At 38.0% G+C, this 21,016-nt stretch overlaps 1 protein-coding gene across 2 annotated transcripts in view; it reads right to left on the bottom strand.

The window, feature by feature from the left end:
• Positions 1 to 10,814: 10,814 nt before the first annotated feature.
• Positions 10,815 to 21,016, bottom strand: part of LOC124556615 (DAZ-associated protein 2-like) — a 45,515-nt gene continuing 35,313 nt past the window's right edge. The window contains exons 5-6 of one of the 2 annotated variants that reach the window (XM_047130581.1): positions 17,219 to 17,420; positions 10,815 to 11,924 (exon numbers count right to left, since the gene is read on the bottom strand). In XM_047130581.1, coding sequence (XP_046986537.1) covers positions 17,238 to 17,420 — 183 coding nt within the window. In that variant the 3' untranslated portion in view covers positions 10,815 to 11,924; positions 17,219 to 17,237. Of the gene's footprint in view, positions 11,925 to 13,895; positions 15,910 to 17,218; positions 17,421 to 21,016 lie in introns of those variants that run through there. The other variant, XM_047130582.1, reaches the window with a different exon arrangement.

Raw genomic sequence — 21,016 nt, 5'->3', positions numbered from 1 at the left:
GAGTATATAGAGGGTTTATACAAGGGCGATGTACTTGAGGACAATATTATGGAAATGGAAGAGGATGTAGATGAAGACGAAATGGGAGATAAGATACTGCGTGAAGAGTTTGACAGAGCACTGAAAGACCTGAGTCGAAACAAGGCCCCGGGAGTAGACAACATTCCATTAGAACTACTGATGGCCTCGGGAGAGCCAGTCATGACAAAACTCTACCATCTGGTGAGCACGATGTATGAGACAGGCGAAATACCCTCAGACTTCAAGAAGAATATAATAATTCCAATCCCAAAGAAAGCAGGTGTTGACAGATGTGAAAATTACCGAACTATCAGTTTAATAAGTCACAGCTGCAAAATACTAACGCGAATTCTTTACAGACGAATGGAAAAACTGGTAGAAGCCGACCTTGGGGAAGATCAGTTTGGATTCCGTAGAAATGTTGGAACACGTGAGGCAATACTGACCTTACGACTTATCTTAGAAGAAAGATTAAGAAAAGGCAAACCTACGTTTCTAACATTTGTAGACTTAGAGAAAGCTTTTGACAATGTTAAGTGGAATACTCTCTTTCAAATTCTGAAGGTGGCAGGGGTAAAATACAGGGAGCGAAAGGCTATTTACAATTTGTACAGAAACCCGATGGCAGTTATAAGAGTCGAGGGGCATGAAATGGAAGCAGTGGTTCGGAAAGGAGTGAGACAGGGTTGTAGCCTCTCCCCGATGTTATTCAATCTGTATATTGAGCAAGCACTAAAGGAAACAAAAGAAAAATTCGGAGTAGGTATTAAAATTCACGGAGAAGAAGTAAAAACTTTGAGGTTAGCCGATGACATTGCAATTCAGAGACAGCAAAGGATTTGGAAGAGCAGTTGAATGGAATGGACAGTGTCTTGAAAGGAGGATATAAGATGAACATCAACAAAAGCAAAACGAGGATAATGGAATGTAGTCAAATTAAGTCGGGTGATGCTGAGGGAATTAGATTAGGAAATGAGACACTTAAAGTAGTAAAGGAGTTTTGCTATTTAGGGAGTAAAATAACTGATCATGGTCGAAGTAGAGAGGATATAAAATGTAGACTGGCAATGGCAAGGAAAGCGTTTCTCAAGAAGAGAAATTTGTTAACATCGAGTATAGATTTAAGTGTCAGGAAGTCGTTTCTGAAAGTATTTGTATGGAGTGTAGGCATGTATGGAAGTGAAACATGGACGATAACTAGTTTGGACAGGAAGAGAATAGAAGCTTTCGAAATGTGGTGCTGCAGAAGAATGCTGAAGATAAGGTGGGTAGATCACGTAACTAATGAGGAGGTATTGAATAGGATTGGGGAGAAGAGAAGTTTGTGGCACAACTTGACCAGAAGAAGGGATCGGTTGGTAGGACGTTTTGAGGCATCAAGGGATCACAAATTTAGCATTGGAGGGCACCGTGGAGGGTAAAAATCGTAGAGGGAGACCAAGAGATGAATACACTAAGCAGATTCAGAAGGATGTAGGTTGCAGTAGGTACTGGGAGATGAAGAAGCTTGCACAGGATAGAGTAGCATGGAGAGCTGCATCAAACCAGTCTCAGGACTGAAGACCACAACAACAACAACACAGTGCATACTAATTTCCATCACGCACTGCAGCTAATCATGCATGTTGAACATCCTAACACAAACCATTCAGAAGTTATAACGATTTTATTTCATGTAGTTCAATAATTGTCACCCTGTATATTAACCTAGCTCAGATCTGTTGGACCTCGTTCGCTTTTACTTTGTTTGCCAACATTGTATTGTAATGAATTGTAGATGTTTGTGAACTGGATACCGATGGGAGAGAGTTAAAATATTTTCACTGATCTTCACGTTTTCCCCCTTTTCATTCTGTCTAGTTGCTGAAATCAACAAGTTGACACTCTGGTTTCTCAACATTAAGAGGGTGCATCCAAAAGTAAAGCCTCCTGTGCAATAAAAATTGTTTATGGTGAACATATAATACCGGTATTCGTACAAAACATTGCCTGAACTGTCGTCTATACAACACTACCGTTCAACATAGTCACTATGCATTTATACACACTTGCGCCATCGTTGAACCAGTTTGCAAAAATACAGGATTTTGCTTCTTGACACAGGATTTTTAAAAACCACGTTTTGCTGTTGATTGCAACCTCTTAACGCGTCTCTCTCCGCGTCATGTTCTCGATTGGCATCTATAACAGATGACAGCCACCGCAGTGTGATTTATTTGCAGTGTAGGTTTCTCCGTTGTAAACTTCTTCAACCATCGCCGCATTACATTGCTGATGTCTATTACAGCATCCCCATACACTTTTTTTCATGGATGATAACAAAAAGGCTTTAAAATCAAGGGGCTAGAAGCGAAAACCTGTGTTTTTCCAAACTGGTTTTGATGCCTGGGTTCAACGATGGCGCAAATGTGTACAAATGCATGGTGACTATGTTGAACGGTAGTGTTGGGTGGAGGACAGTTCAAGCTCTTATCATTTCGCTGTTTAATGATACAGGATGCATTACTTTTAAGTCCACCCTCATAAAATTAGCTGGGTCTTGAAAATGGCCCAGCATTATAGCATGAGCTTGTGAGTCGCCCAGCAATGTACTCAATGACTCCCTATTACCACATTATATGGAGTCCGACCGAGGCTATGTAAACTGATGTGACGAAAGTGATTGGATACCTCCTAACATCGTGTCGGACCTCTCGCCCAGCGCAGAGCTGCAGCTCGGTTTGGCATGGACTCAACATGTCACTGGAAGTCCCTTGAAGAAATAGTGAGCTATTCTGCTTCTATAGCCGTCCACAATTGCGGACGCGTTGCCAGTCCAAGCTTTTGTGAACGAACTGACCTCTCAATTATATCCCATAAATGTTTGAAGGAACTCATGTCGGGCGATCTGGGCGGCCATATCATTCGCTTGAATTGTCCAGAATTTCGCTTCATTAACGGATACGTTCGTCGTATGTCCCACATTAATTTCTGCAGTTATTTCACGCAATGTTGCTTGTCTGTTAGCACTAACAACGCAACCACCGCTGCTCTTGGTCATCACGTGAAAGCTGTCGGCCACTGCGTTGTCCGTGGTAATGCCTGAAATTTGGTATTCTCGCCACACTCTTGGCACTGTGTATCTCGGAATATTGAATTCCCTCAAGATTTCCGACATGGAATGTCCCATAAGCGTAACTCCAACTACTATTCTGTGTCCAAAGTCCGTTAATCCCCGCCGTGCGGTCATAATCAAGTCGGAAGCCTTTTCACATGAATCTTCATATGACAGACCCGCCAGTGCACTGCCCTTATATACCTTGTGTACACGATAATGCCGTCATGTGTTATGAGCATATAGCTATCCCATGACTTGTCACCTTACTGCATTCGCTGTGCATGTCCTCCGATGAGGGACCTGACAAGTACTGCCGTCGCTGGCTACTTACAGCGTGGCACTACCCACTGCTTTCCATTGACTGCAATTTCTCGTCAGTCAATCAAAACAATGAAACCACCAGATTTAATACAAACAACAGGTGCTACCATCTGTCCCTGTAGCAGTGTCACTTTGCTCCTAGTTCTGTTCGATGAAATAATGGCGGAAGTCCAGAATCTTCACAACCTGTTTTCAACTGTCGTATATCCGTTCTGTTGCTTCAAGCCGCAATGTTCAAAAAATAGCACTGTAGCCGACTGGTGAAGTTTTGTTTGTACACTTGTGATCCCATGTTTTCGAAAATCTCAACATGAATTTTCTAGAAATGTAACGGTCTGATTAAAATATTTCATTAACTACCATGTTCTAGTGACACAGTACTCGCCCCACGCCCCTGCCCATCGCTTCACGTTGGCCGATTATCACGTTCACTGCCGCCAGCGCAGCAGTTACGTTGCGATTAAATACCCGTGTACTATTTTAAATCTCTCGTGCTGGCTTATTCGAGTAAAAAAAAAAAAATTCCCTGGGATATGACGAAATTAAGCCCTGGGTGTTCTGCTAGCTCTCAGTTATTAGTTTCAGTTGGATACATCCATAATCAAATTCCACCTGAGCAATTTTCCGGCCCCAACAGTTGAGGTTTGTAAAGCAATCATCCCTCTCTGACATAAATCTCTTACAAGTTTCATGACCAGCAGCCAATTTTTTTTTAGATAGGATAAACCTTTCATTTTCCTCACTACATTTCACACAATACAGTAACAATACACATGTAGTGTTTGTCTGTACAGATATATGTATCACAACTGCTACATAATATTCCTTATTTGAAGGCTCACTTCTGTTAAGGGATAAGGGTTGGCTCATCACATAAGTCCAATATTAAAAATATTTATGACTGTTCAATTTCCTCTGAACTAAGAACACCAGGCAGGTATAGTTTTTATTTTCCAACAATTTAGTATAAAATGTGCCCAGTACCTGATAAATTGTGTGTACATTCTGTCCAGCCATTTAGTTCATATTTTGTAGTTTTTTTTAATGCTAATTTTTTTTCTCACCCAGCAGTTATGCAATCATTTCTTGATTCAGTATCCATAATGACCAAATTAGCTGTGATCCCAACAGATGAAATCTGTAACTGATTCTTGTAAAGCAGTCTTAGAATTTCATGGATAGTTCAGGTAACTCACTTGTTGGTTGTCTTTATACAGAGAATTGCAGGCTGCTGAAATTTGGCAGTTTTTTTTCCAGGCTTGGGAGCTTTTGGCATGATTTTGGTAACCATAACTTGCATAATACATTGACATGCCTTTGTAAGTGTAGTGCTCTCTGGTTCAAATCTTAAGTCTGCACATGGAAAAAACAGATTCTGCTAATTCTAATTATAGCCTTGACATGCTTATGTTTAATTTGTCTTTCCCCCTATCACATATCAAAGTATTTTTATTTCCTGTACTGGAACTACTTTGTGAGAAATTACTCGTTTTGCATTCTACAGTAAGCTCATTTACATCAAGCCACAAAATTTTCTCTCTATGGCATTTGGGATTGTTGGTCACTGCACTGTGGAGGATGTGTGTGTACACCTAGTTCTGCCATCCAAACAAAACTTACCTGTTTGAAAGAATTTCACTCAATTGGCCACACAACTGCTTGTACTGTATCCAGTGAAGAAGCCTGATGACATGCTGTTTCTATGGGCCACAACTGTAAGCTTCACTCTGTGCTGCCCACAAAATGCTGGTGGCCCCCCTTACAAAACACTTCCACAACAGGAAAGCTGGTAGCAATACTCAGAATGGCAGGATTAATTCGGAGTTACAAAAATATATGTATGGTGTCTTGTGTCACATGTCCATGATGTGGAAATATTTATAATTTGTCATCAAACAGGTGCATGACACAAACCTAGACAAAACACACATTTCCCTTCCTCCTTTCGGGCTGACACTGGCTCTGTTAGAAGTGTGCATTTCTGTCAAGTGTTGTTTTAACTCAAATTATTACATATTACTTTTTACACAAAATACTGAATTCATTTGACATTCAGAAAACAAGTGCATTTTTAACATCTTTCTGAGAAAGAACAAAAACTGCTTTTTCCATTTTTGTGGTGGATAGTAGTCATACTTTCTGCATTATTTATGGTACTCAGCTTTATATATGTCATTACATTATTGTAAAATTTACTGTACCTACAATTTTATTACATTATCATTCAACAGTCTAGGAACAAAAAAACTAACATGATTGTTTTAATGAAGGTATGAGTATTTACTAGAAACACATGAGCAGAAAATGAAATGAAAGAAATATTTACTGGCTAGGTTAAATTTTTCATTTTTATAGCTCTATACTGATGACACTGAACAGCTTAAAAATTTTGTGTTGATTCCCTAGATGGGACTCGCACTGATAAATCTGCAGTATGATATGCCCTGTAGAGGGCATGTTCTCAGTGATCCATAATGTCTTTAGTATTGCTGTTCAAGTACAAACACTAGTTGATTCACTGTACTTGTTGCCTAGATCATTAACTCCATGCACGAGGACTCTGGTGGAGGTGCCCACAAAAGCCATTATTCTTCCAGAATGAGATTTTCACTCTGCAGCAGAGTGTGTGCTGATATGAAACTTCCTGGCAGATTAAAACTGTGTGCCGGACAGACTCGAACTCGGGACCTTTGCCTTTCGCGGGCAAGTGCTCTACCACTTGCTTGTGAAAGGCAAAGGTCCTGAGTTCAAGTCTCAGTCTGGCACACAGTTCTAATCTGCTAGGAAGTTTCACCACTATTCTTATTTCACCAAAAAATTCATAGGTCTTATTCACCAACCTACAGAAGTAACCACTGTCTACAACTATATGCAGTCAGCACAGCAGAACAAGAGTGCTCAACCAACATGTCTGCACCGCAATCGACATAGTGACTACTTAGAGGCAATATTTAGTGTTTTGGGATGAGTCCCACTTCAGCCTGTCCTATATGCTCTAGTGGAGGCTACAAATTGACAAGCTATATTGTTTCACAGCACAGGGACAGATGCAGTGAGGCGATTTGAGATTCTAACATAAAAAAGGCAATATGAACAGTAACTACTCAGTGATGTGGTAGAGTCAAAATACAGACTCCTTCAAACATATCCTCATAGTTAAAAAAAAAACATGGCTAACAACATTAAATAAATGCTCAAGCTTTCTTCAAATGAAGTTAGGTGCCACACCCCAAATCCACATATTCACCTGATACGTTGCCATTAACTATGTCTACAAAATTATCAGTTAACTTGTCAATGGCCCATAACAACTGCTGACTCGTTTGTGGATTCACATAGAAACTTTGGAAATTCCCACCGTAGCATACCTATGCTGTAACATTTCAGTATCTATGATTGCAAATTTTGTCAGAACAGTTACACCTCCATAATCTCAATAATTTGTGTATTGATGTGTATTATATGATGTGAAGTTTATATTAGTCACATGTGTCCTATGTGAAAATTTTCACAAATGTTAAGTGTTTACATACTATGAATACTCTAATGCAATGTTGAAAATTACAGAATTTAAACACTGCTTGTTATTCTCTATCTTTAATGTACTAAATACAAAAAGATGTTCAACAAACAGGCTGTTCTTTCTACAAAACTGTATCACTTCTTTTTCTAAAATGCATGTGTGAATACTAATTTTCAAAATAGTCACTATAGAAATTAAAAATACAGATGGGGTTTCTCGATAAACAAAGTGCTTGATAAAGCATACTATTTTATGCAAGACTAACTTCCCTCTTTATCAACACTTGCAGAAAGGATCAGTCTGTCAAACCTCACTACTAATTTGAGGCACATTTGGGATATCCATATTTCTGTCGGAAACAGTACTGCCAAACACCACTGTTGGCCTTTTCCTGTGCAGTTAAGCATTGTTTATTTGGTTACTACATTTGACCAATATCAGTCATGGGCTACTTCCATTCTGTGACCCAGATACAATCATCTTATAGTTTTAATTTAATTTCTAGGTGCGCGCGCGCACGCACACACACACACACACACACACACACACACACACACACACACACACACACACACACACACACAAAAAACTGCTGAAAAATTTACTACTCTGACTTTCATGGTTTTTACTGTCTGAATCAGAAACCTCTCTACAAACACACTTGGCAACACCAAGTCGCTATATGCAACCACTTGTCTAATATACTTGCATTCTCAGTTTAGGTCAGCAAAGTATGGCGTTTGTGTGATCACAAACTAGACAATGTGGCTAGTGTACACTGATCAATACATCAACACACCTCTAACAGTAATTTAAGAACTAGATCATGCACGCATCGTCACTTTACAAGTAGGGTTGTCTGCACAGCAAGATACCCACTGTTTTGGCGTACTCCACAGTGATGGCATTAAAACATTCAGTCACTATAACAAGACAAAAAATTTAAGATTTCTTTCAATGCCAAGACCAACTGATGACCACTACTCAGGTTGTAGCTTGTTGATACCTTAAAGATAATGCAACAAATGTGTCCACCTAGACAGTATGCAGCTGTCTCCCATAATCGATTTGACCTCTAGGCATACATTATAAACAATACTAAAACACCCAGCACCATGGTGTACTGAAGTAGGCAAGGGAAGAACACCTGGAATGGGCTCAATGTAGTCTAGTGTCCTTCACTGACAGGTGGAGGATTTGTCTGAACCTGATCATTGAAGCTACTAATACATGCAGTTCCACCAAATGAGTGAGTTGGGTCAAACCTGTTTTGGGCTCGTATCATGAATGAATGAAGCCTGTCATCACTATTGAGGATAATGTAATGACTAGTGTGACACCCCTCCCCTGCACTACATGATCCAAACAGTTCTGCCATTCAATATTAGTACCAGCTTTAGCAGCAATATTTGCATCACCTTGTGGACACCATGCTCAAGATGACTAACACATATAACAATGTCCAAGACAAAATAGTATTGACTGCTATCCACCAGCAAATTTTTATGCTACAAATGTGCACTTATGGACAGATTGCCTTTTTTAGTTTTATTTTTCAGCGAAGTTGTCTTTTGTTTCATAACGCTTGCTTTCCATCCCTGTGCGGCCTTGAATCTAAACATTCAGATGTGCAAGACAAAACTTTTACTGCTTATATGCTACCAGAGTACATTTACACATTCTATGCTGCCAGAGTAATGAAAATTACACAACACAGATCTCTCAAATAAAAATTTTTAGTAGAGATCATCAACTCTACAAACTTCCAATATATTTTAAGTATTATTTCAATTCAAGTGACACTAAAATTCCATAATGTTATAGTGTCTGTTCATTATGTAAAATTTGTTATATGTCCTTTCATACATAGATTTGTCATTGGGGCATCAAATAGTCAATTGTGCGATTATGAAACTGGATGATTAATAATAATCAGTTTGGCTGACAACATTAACAGTACCAACATAGATTTAATGACCACAAAATATGATTAAATCTTAACACCTTTGGACTGTGTAAATGTTTCCCTAGTCACAAACTAATATTGCTGTATTGTACCAAGCTACATGACGAGAAGGAAAGTAAGTTATCTGAGACTGTCATTTAACATGTTGACTGCCACAAGGCCACTGTCAGACAGCGGAGGTTTATGCCTGACACCGTGTGACCACAGCCTCCACTGTTTAGTATAGTGTATCTTTGGATGGTGTGTAAAATGCCCAAAAAATCAAAATGTTGGACAAGATGCTGCACCCCATTTCCTGCAGACCTGCATCAACTCAAGAAATACAAGTAAGTATCTCTTGTGATCACTGCCAGCCGCATGGCATCAGGCTTTCAGGTCTGTGGCCCATGGTGACCATATGGCAGTTGACAAGTTTAAGTGTCAGAATTTGAGGGTTGGGGGACAGCACCTCATTTGCAATTAAATATTTGTCATCACCATTAAAGAGGGGATGTATTGTTTTAGCAAAAATAAATGGGGCTTCATATATTATAGTTTTTTCTATGTGGAAGTATACAAGCCAGGGATTTAATTTTCAAGACAAAGTCCTGACACTGAGACAATAGCTTTTAAGCTCCTATGTGGCATTAACAGTACTGATACAAAGCAAACCTCAAACAGATCAACTGCCACTTAAAGAGACAAATTTGAAAGAGCAAACTGCTTAAGTTTACTATATCACTCAAAAGTAGTACTTGTTAATTTTCAACAATACCGTAAAAATTGAGCAAAATACCTCCCTGTATGCAATAATTGATCTCACCATATCTTATACCGTAGTGCAGGCTGTTTCTACACTGCACAATGGGGCACAGTAGACCATAGCCCACAGGTAGACACATGCAGGAGGAAGGCTGTCTCCCCCTTTCCTACCTTCCTTCCAGGGGGTTTTACTTCTCTAAGTTCAAGCTTTGTTCCTTGGTCAATCACATGCACACATTTTCATTCACTAATATTACAAGAAATTTAAATGTAAAACATCTGAAAGATTATAACTCTTCTAGCATGAAAAGTATAAGTAGTATGGAAAGTTCCACCACTGATATCCAACACTGACAAATGTCAATCTTTTGGCAACAGCCGCGCGGGATTAGCCGAGTTGTCTAAGGCGCTGCAGTCATGGACTGTGCGGCTGGTCCCGGCGGAGGTTCGAGTTGTCCTCCGGGCGTGTGTGTGTGTGTGTGTGTGTGTGTGTGTGTGTGTGTGTGTGTGTGTGTGTGTGTGTGTGAGGATAATTTAGGTTAAGTAGTGTATTCACTTAGGGACTGATGCCCTTAGCAGCTAAGTCCCACAAGATTTCGCATACGTTGGAACGTGTTTTGGCAACACTGTGTCTGACCTAATATAATAATTTTATAAAAAAATTCATTGAACTGAATTTTTCTGTAAAACATGCAGTACAATTTTAATTCCTCAGTCACTAGCTGGTATTGCATGCGGAGTGTCAACTGCTCAAGCACCAGGCATTTGCCCACCTAACACACCCAGCTGCCTGAATGCTCACTTGATTAGACTGCCGACCCCAGCTTATGCACACTCATCTGTCTATCTGCTGGCACAATGTGGTAAGCCATGGTGCAATGCGTGGAATTTGTGATACTTCAGAATATGACTGAAGAGTCAGACTCACAACTGAAATATTAAAGGCAGTCTTAATACAGATCACGTCTTTACACAATAATATTCTAAGATTACCCTCCAGCAGTCCCCCACAACAGGAACTACACATAGTTAGGGCACCCACACAATAATTATCTTAGAAACATTTCACTGAAGTTAAAACACTACCTTTTGAATGGGAAGAAAATACAAGACAACTGTTAACATGAAGAAACATGCCAGTTAAATACTCAAAGAATAAAAATGTTTTATCTTTATTAACTGTTGTAATATCCATTTAATGCCGTTACATTTTTGGCTTTAGAGTTTACCATTCCATTCTTTACAGCTTTGTTGCATTGCCAATTGTTTGTACATCACTAACTACTTAAATTAAACAGTGTAACAAAACTAGTAACAAGATAATATAAAAATAAAAATGAAAACAGGAATAATTTAGTTGGTAAGTTTACAAAATGCAGTTGACACTTGCTCACGAATTGTCTACAAATTTTAACACTGATAAAGTCATTACATTACAATACCCCTATAATTTATTAAAGCTACATTTCCAATATGATTCATAGTTTCATTTAGAATCTCTCTTTGCTGTCACAGATCATCAATGGTGCAGGGGTGAAAGGTGGACACACACACACACACACACACACACACACACACACACACACAAAAGAAAGAGAGAGAGAGAGAGAGAGAGAGAGAGAGAGAGAGATTTGTGTGTCAGCACAGTGTATGCATTCAGTTACAGTGGAGAACCAACTTTATTGGCAGAACACCCACAATAATGATACACACTTCTGTGACAACATATTAACATGCTTAAAGTAATGAAAAACTGTCCAGACCACCATAGGCTGGCTCTTCTCTCTAGGCACTTGTTTCTCCAACTTCAAAATCAAAGTAACTTCTTATATTCAGTGGTGCTTACAGCATTTTACAATAAGTGTCCTGTCATTTTCATATAACTGTTGCCTTAAGAGTGTAAAGAAATTGAACCAATAAGCACATCTGTACCTAATTTACACTGTAACAAATGGATACCAAACAGTAACATGGCTCCACTGAGAAATAAGCTGTGGTGAACTACACTTCCAGAGGTTACAATTTTTTTCACTGTATGCCAGCATGCTGGTCTCAAAAGAAAATTTACTAATAGTACACTAACTACATTACAGATCTGCAAGTTCAACTGTTTTCCTTCATCACTGACTTACTTACCTTTATCTACATGCTACTCTTGTTTGAAGATAATATGCAATCGCAGAGTTATTACTGGAAGTCTTTCTGATTAAATTATACAATCCTTTGCTGTAAGACAGCTTTATGTAATGATGACCCTGTGAAATAAGTATAGATGAAACTGTGGTATCCCAAATTCAACCCATTATTAAAACAACTATGTAACAAGTGGAGGCTGGCTGGCTTGTGTTTTGATAAAGATACACCCACCCTTCTAATTCAATAGATTTTTACTGAAACTACTGGTGTCCATTTATTTATGGATTTTAAAAAATAATGAATAGATAGCCTCTGTATCTACAAAAGGAATTCTAGCTCTTGATCAAAAGGTGACCAAACTTTTAAGTAACCTTTGATATAAAATTTCATTTTATCACTCTAAATACCATTTCTTTCTTTTTTAAAAAGAGTTCATCCACACTTAATGAGTATATCACAGCAGTAACAAAGATACTAATACATATTATACCCATGCTGAAATAAGGATTATTAACTTTCTCAAAATTTGTTACATAGAAATTTATTGCTTAACTGGAAATTATTCCTCTTCATTTACAGCCAGTGCAGGTCAGTTCGAGGTAGAAATATTTCTTACATACACGAGTAACCACATGTATATTTCAAAATTACTTAGCAAAATGTCTTAATTATTATATATTTAATATGTGTGCGCAAAAGGAGATGGCGCACACACAGGTGTGCTCCATAGAGTGTGATAAGCCAGATTATTAAGAATAAATGACTCCTGAACTCTGTACAACACTGGCTTGTAACTACACACAACTTTTGTAGCAATCCAGGTACTTTTATTTCAGTAGTAATGTAACAGTGTCAGCTTGGCACTCGAGTTCAATAACGCCAATAAATTTGTACATTAACAGTATACTTTCCATCCGATCACCTTTTAAATTACTTAAAAACAAAAATCCACCTTTTCTGTGCAAGTAAAATATACATGGCCATTTAAAACTTTGCAACACTTGGAAAAATCTTGGAGGTTAATAGCCTGAGTTAAAAACTTCAATGGGCTGACTGTATAATTTCAAAATAAATAAGCTTTAAAAGCTTAAATGAAATGTAATATTGAAATACTGAAGATATTTTTAATATGGATTTATTTACAAACAATGTCATATGAAGTAATATCAATGGTAACAGTAATAGCAACAAACTGGACCTGACAGAGTCGTTTGCTTTGGAATGTGGTAGACAAAAATGTTACAAGGAGACAAAGATAATCCAGCAAGACAAGTCACATCCAGGACTCATGCATATACAGCAACTGATCTGCCAAACTCACATTTATAACGAAACAAACATCTTTCAGATTTTGCAATTTCCTTGAGTTATTTTTCCTGCATCAGCCACATTTAGAAATGCCAAACAAATATATTTTATTTGTTCTGCAGTACTCAACATTAAAATTGAAAAGATTCTTGCAAAGTTCAATAAAATAGAATTTAAGACTGAAGTAGTTAAAGCTGATGATACTCTCATTAAGATACAAAATTTTTAACTGAATTTTCTTGATTTATATAACATCCAGTCAAAGGATAACAAGAATTTAACGCCAGCTCATCAATACCTATTAATATATTAAATGTATTTTCAGAACTGCAAATCTGTGCATCAAAGTTACTCATATTCCATTTCAGAATCTTATTAAAGTCACAAGACTTATTTTGAAGCAGACAAAGCCCTTTGTGAGGATAAGCAGTTAACTTGTGAATATGAAAAAACAGTGAATGACTTATTTTCCATAGCATGAATAACTTCCAAACCAGTTTCCATTTTTCATAATAAAGAATAAGTCCTTGAATTACAGTAGTTTGTTTCATTTCTATCAGCACATCACTATAAAAAGATCACAGTTGACCGTATTACCTGAAAGAGAGAGAGTCTGTGTGTGTGTGTGTGTGTGTGTGTGTGTGTGTGTGTGTGTGTGTGTGTGTGTGTGTGTGTGCGCGCGCGCGCCCGCATGCGCGCGCGCGCGCCCGCATTGTTACACCAATTAAGTTCTTATATCAACTGCTGATTCATAGCTTTGAATGAACTACGAAAGTCTAAAATTTTGTTGAATAACTTTATCCAGATTGAAAATAACACTTTAGTGTTAAAAACAAGTGTCTACAAAAATTTCAAAATATCACAGCACTAACATTGAATTTAGATGTATTAGCTGCCTTGATTGTTTCACAAACTTCATAACACGTGGGCAGCCCAATTATACTCCAGAAGGTGGAATAAAACACAGAACACAGTTATGTCAAGAGCCACATTTCTCCCATTCCTTTGAAACACTTCAGTCACCACAAGTGATCGTACCACTTATTTTTTCACACAATACCCACTTAGTTTGTGAAAAAACAAAAATTTTCATTCTGAAATAAAATCTCTTGTTCTGATCTAATACTGGCTCTCTACCAATAGATTCAAAATTTTTGAACTCACTGAATGCAAGTATTAATATTTTAGTCAAACCTGCTATTAAGTCTATTAAATTTTGTACCCCATGAAGCTGCAAGTAGCAATTACAAACACACATTTGTATTTTCCACGATAATATTCAGGAATCAGTAATTCATATTAAATAAAAAGTCATAAGCATAAACAATGTACAAAAAGTAAATACTTGTACTAACTTTGTGTTAATTGCTGCATATTCCAGATTTAATAAATCTGCATGTACAATGGAATGCTTCATAATATTCAAGCATTGTTCTACAAAATAATTGTTACACTGTATGAATCACTCACTAAACAATTATTCTATCATTGACAAAAACTGCAAATGTTTCCAAAGAAAGAAGTTACACTTTTCAACAAAAATTAGTTCATACAGTAATTTGGACTTTTCCTTTAAAACACAAGAAACTTACTTTCAACAGTCAACATATTACTAAAGCCTCAAAAACAAAACTTTAGCTCTTTCCACAATGCAAATTTTTATCAGTTTGATACAAATGTTCATAACTGCACATTCATGCTGTTGCTATGCCCCAAATTATGACCAATTATTTAACAGTAACAGGTTTTTAAAGCCAAAAATTGTAATATCACAGTTTCTCATTTTTAGCACACAGTGAGGACTTTAACAATCAGAACAGTTCAGGTAGTTCTCAACAATAAACAAGTGCTTCAAAGCCTGCAATTATGCACACTACGATCACCCAACACATGATATTTAACAACAAAGTTAAGAAGTAAAATTTCCACATTTTTAAAAATATTGCAGAATATATGTTTTACACAGTTTCAAGTACTAAACCCATATTTGAGAGTACCTATGAGGATCAGTTGAGTTTGTTACACATGCAAATTCTGAGCACAGTATATGTGATTAATTTCTGTTTGAACTTTAACACAAAATGAAGAATTACACAAATTTGGAAGCAAAAAGCAATTTTCTTACGTTTGTCACAGGTGCTTAACTTTTTCTGGATAAAATTCATACTTTATGATAACCAACAAAATTTTGAACATTATAACCGTTTTCAAAAATTTACAAAATGTGAATTACTCAGCACCAAATATACCGCAATTAACAGTGCCATTTTAAAAATTACTGTTTATACTCTTATCAATGCTTCAATGTTTTTGTAATTAACACATCAGGTCACAAAAGGGGAACTAAGTGAACTGTAGAAACTAGAAATTTACAATTCATATGAAACATTAAGGTACATTTAACTTTTGTGGAAAGATGAGAATGATGGCAACTACTGTTCTGTATACAAGGATCAAATTGTGTTGAACACAAGTCTTAACACTGGGAAATAAGTTATCCTTCAAGATATACTGAACTATAAAACTGTGGTCATTCAATAAAAGAATTTATTGTAGTGGTTTTGTCAGTAGCCCACTTTAATTCCACCCATAGTAGTTACAAATGAAACTGGTCCTGGGCACATCACTTTCTGCTGTAAACATCAGGTTACAATGTAAGAGCAATCCTCATCACACCACCTACCACAGAAACCTGATTCTGTGAGTGTCTATGGGGTTAAACACTTGCAATAATGGGCTGAAGCATCATCTAACAGCAACACTCATTTTTTTCCTGAGGGGGGAGTCCAAAAACTTCTGTAAAAATCATTAAAGCTGTATAGGTACAATACTTGACATAATGGATACATAAATGTTAAAAGGATAACTTTCAATACTTAAATTCATTTATGTGACTTCCTCACATGAATGTCTCCCAGCAAATTCAATTTTACACACAAAGGATTACTTAGCACCAAACATTAAAACACTTTGGACAAAGTTGCAAATGCTGTTTGGGTGACCATATCCAATGAAGACACTAATATAAACCAAACAGCATAAAAATGAAAATAAAAATTTGGTGCTGAATTCTAGTATAGACTACAATTAAGATGTAGTATATACTAAATAGCATAGCAACATTCTGGCTAAATACAACAATTCTTTTACATATACAAAGCACATTAATTTGGGGCTTAGTCTTGGGCACTGTAATGCACATTTATAAACAACCTGTTTAATTAAGCAAAGAAGTTGTACAGTCTTAACTGAACACTGTGTTAACTTGCAGAAATAAAATTCTCTCTCTCTCTCTCTCTCTCTCTCTCTCTCTCTCTCTCTCTCTCCCCCTACACACACACACACACACACACACACACACACACACACACACACACACACACACACACACCTTCCAAATATGAAATTTGTTGACTTAGCTAAATGTTTGTAACTGACACACTGTAGGCCTCAATGTATCTTAGTATACATCACAAAAAATTTACACTAATGAACAGCATCACTCCTTATCAGTCACCTTTTCATGTTCCTACTGTGGGCTTACATTTTTTGTTCACTTTATTAATGTGATTTATACCAAGAGAAATGACCTACAAACTTACATATCACCACAACTAACAATCCACACTGTCAAATTCCTTTTTGCAAGTATGTGCCAGGCCAACCTCCAATTTGCAAAAATTAGACTGCATAAACTACAAATGAACTTAAAACATTTCAAAAATGGTATGAATGATTATTAAATCTAAGAATTTCAATCATCCATTTGTCAGAATTTCTTTTTGTCCTCTGGCTTAGGTACATACATGGAAAACCTTTTCATTTTTTACATTATTTCCAGTAATCAAGCACACTACTGTCACCCATATCTCATTCAGCAACTTTTATCATCAGACAGAAATCAGAAGTCAGCAAATATTTAAATAAAAATTTATCATAGACTTCATTTGACAGGCAAAACTACTGTGCAACTGAAATGAAAGTTTTGACAGCAAAATGTTTACTAATTAATGCTGGTGTGAAACAAAGGTTCTCCACCTGCACATTTTGAAATGTTTACTTTTTCATTCCCTCTCTCCATTTCTTTTTTTTTGTTTTTGCCTACCTGCTCTGTGTTGCTAGTCCTACCAAAAAGTATAACCTCCTTCACTTCCACCAGCTAGAAATGAGCCTTTCTTTTGAGAAAGGGCAACATTGTGACCAGCCATGGCAGCAAGTTGAGCAGCATTAGCAGGCACACCAGGTGGTGCGGGAGGTAGTACAGGCTGAGCTATGCCATCAAAACGAGCACCAGCATCAAATCCATTCTGAGAAAGAGAACAATTAATAAAACACACGTATCAATTAGTGTACTATACAAAACAGTTTTCATTTACAGTAGATAACAATGACAACTTTTCCATTTTGCGTTCATCTGTGGGTAACTTATTCCGTTGGATTCTCTCTCCAACTAGTGCTAATCCAATATAATTTAGTCCAAACCACAGGCTCAGTAATAAAGCGAAGAAATTCAATCTAATCTGTTACACAAGCACTGACAACTGACTAGTAAAACCCATACTGAAACATGAAATCAAAACTACAAGATGAACTGTATCTTCACAAGCTTATTTTCAATCAACCCACAGTGCTCATCACAACTAAATCATAATATTTACAGCTGCTAAAAAATACAACCATAAGAAGTCTACGAGTGTAGGAAGGAGTCATTCCACTATTACAAATTGAAGTTTTCTTCTCTAATGTGTGTGGTCTTTACAAAAACACACAGTCAATGGAGTTTGATAATTTCAACCATTTTAACAGACCCAGAGAAATGGGTGTGCATGTTTTTCATGCTCAATTAACTTCTGCTGGTCCTGAAAAGTGTGAATCTGAACAGAACTGAGCATGCTCTCAGTGTCAGACCCTGAACAGTCAATGCACTACACAAAGGAAGCGGCTACTCTGGTAGGAGAGTACTTGTGGCGCGCACATGGGGTTTTTTTAGGCTAGGCAGTAGTTCGAGGTGTCCTGATGAACACTCACCAGTCGACGTGCAGGCAGGGAAATCAGGACGCACTCAGTGTAAAGACACTTCAGCTATCAACATATTAACAGTAAATTTTCAGAGTGTTCGGAATAAAGTTCCTGAATTTACTGCCCTCCAGGAAGCATGTGGCATGCAAATTATTCTCGGAACTGAGACCTGGCTGAACCCTGAGATAGGAAGTTCTGAAATATTTAGTGAGGGTTGGAACTTTTATCAGAAAGACAGATTAGACACCGTAGGAGGTGGTGTCTTCATTGCAGTTGACAAAAATATTGTGTCTACTGAAGTCGAAGTAGAGTGTGATTGTGAAGTTATCTGGACACATTTAACAGGGCTAGGAGAAATAAAGTTAATTGTTGGTGTTATTACCGGCCACCAGGTTCCACTGCAACAGTTCTAGAATCATTCAAAGGGAGTCTACACTGTATCGCAGAAGTACCCAGATCATGCTATATTAGTCGGAGGCGACTTCAACCTACCTAGTATAGACTGGGATGTCTATGGATTCATTACAGGTGGTGCAGACAAGCCATCGTGTGAATTACTTTTGAACACAATATCCGAAAACTGTCTTGAGTAGCTAAATCGACAGCCAACCCATTATGGAAATATTTTAGATCTGGTAACCACGAACAGACCAGACCTCATCGACAGCATCAGTATTGAGACAGGGATTAGTGATCACGATGTTGACATTACGACTATGGTTACAAAAGTTAGAAAGTCTGTCAAGAAGGCTAGGAGAGCAGATAAGCAGTTGTTAGCATCCCACTAAGTAAATGAATCGACTTCATTTACTTTTGGTACGATGGACGTGGAAAAATTATGGGCAAAGTTTAAACACATTGTAAATCACGCATTGGAGAAGTATGTGCCGAAAAAGTGGGTTACGGACGGAAAACACCAACCGTGGTTGAACAGTGCAATTCGGAGAATGCTCAGGAAGCAAAGACAGTTGCACTCGTGATACAAGAAAGATCAGGAGAATGACGACAGGCAAAAGTTATAGACTCGTGCTGCTGTAAAAAGGGCGATGCGCGAACCATTCAACCACTACCACCGTCATACCTTAGCAAAAGATCCTGCTGAAAACCCAAGGAAATTCTGGTCTTATGTAAAATCGGTAAGCAGGTCGAAGGCTTCCATCCAGTCACTCACTGATCAGTCTGGCCTAGCAATGGAAGACAGCAAAATGAAAGCTGAAATTTTAAATTTAGCATTTGAGAAATCTTTCACGCAGGAGGATTGTACAAACATAACACTGTGAGTCTCGTACAGATTCCCGTATGGAGGACATAGTGATAGACATCCCTGGGGTTGTGAAGCAGCTGAATGGGTTGAAAATAAATAAATCATCAGGTCCTGATGGAATTCCAATTCGGTTTTACAGAGAGTACTCTACTGCATTGGCTCCTTACTTAGCTTGCATTTATCATGAATCTCTTGCCCAACGTAAAGTCCCGAGCGACTGGAAAAGTACAGGTGATGCCTGTATATAAGGAGGACAGATCCTCGAAATTACAGACCAATATTCTTAACATCGTTTTGTTGCAGGATTCTCGAACATATTCCCAGTTCAAATATAATGAATTTCCTTGAGACAGGGAAGTTGCTGCCCATGCATCAGCACGGCTTTAGAAAGCATCACTCCTGCGAAACGCAACTCGCCCTTAATTCACATGATATCTTGCGAACCATGGATGAAGGGTATCAGACGGATGCCATATTCCTTGACTTCCGGAAAGTGTGACTCTGTGCCCCACTGCAGACTCCTAACTAAGGTACGAGCATATGGGATTGGTTCCCAAATATGTGAGTGGCTCTAAGACTAAGTAATAGAGGCCAGTACATTGTCCTTGATGGTGAGTGTTCATCGGATGTGAGGGTATCATCTGGAGTGCCCCAGGGAAGTGTGGTAGGTCCACTGTTTTCTATCTACATAAATGATCTTTTGGATAGGGTGGATAGCAATGTGCAGCTGTTTGCTGATGATGCTGTGGTGTACAGGAAGGTGTCATTGAGTGACTGTAAGAGGATACAGACAGGATTTGTGATTAGTGTAAAGAATGGCAGCTAACTCTAAATATAGATAAATGTAAATTAATGCACATGAATAGGAAAAAGACTCCTGTAATGTTTGAATAATCCATTAGTAGTGTAGCGCTTGACACAGTCACGTTGATTAAATATTTGGGTGTAACATTGCAGAGCGATATGAAATGGAACAAGCATGTAATGGCAGTTGTGGGGAAGGCGGATAGTCGTCTTCGGTTCATTGGTAGAATTTTGGGAAGATGTGGTTCATCTGTAAAGGAGATCGCTTATAAAACACTAACACGACCTATTCTTGAGTACTGCTTGAGCGTTTGGGATCCCTATCAAGTCAGATTGAGGGAGGACATACAAGCGGTTCAGAGGCAGGCTGCTAGATTTGTTACTGGTAGGTTTGATCATCACGCGAGTGTTACGGAGATGCTTCAGGAACTCGGGTGAGAGTCTCTAGAGGAAAGGAGGCGTTCTTTTCATGAATCACTACTGAGGAAATTTAGAGAACCAGCATTTGAGGCTGACTGCAGTACAACTTTACTGCCGCCAACTTATATTTCACGGAAAGACCACAAAGATAACATAAGAGAGATTAGGGCTCATACAGAGGCATACAGGCAGTTATTTTTTCCTTCTTGTGTTTGGGAGTGGAACAGGGACAGAAGATGCTAGTTGTGGTACGAGGTACCCTCCGCCACACACTGTATGGTGGATTGCGGAGTATGTATTTAGATGTAGAATGGCAAGATGACCTACACTGAATTTTACAGACCACTGGGAAGAACTGAAGGAAGACACTGAAGCAATTCGAAAGTGGGCTCCTAC

Source organism: Schistocerca americana, chromosome X (assembly GCF_021461395.2).
Source record: "Schistocerca americana isolate TAMUIC-IGC-003095 chromosome X, iqSchAmer2.1, whole genome shotgun sequence".
NCBI lineage: Eukaryota > Metazoa > Arthropoda > Insecta > Orthoptera > Acrididae > Schistocerca > Schistocerca americana.
This window is presented reverse-complemented; position numbering and strand designations above follow the sequence as displayed.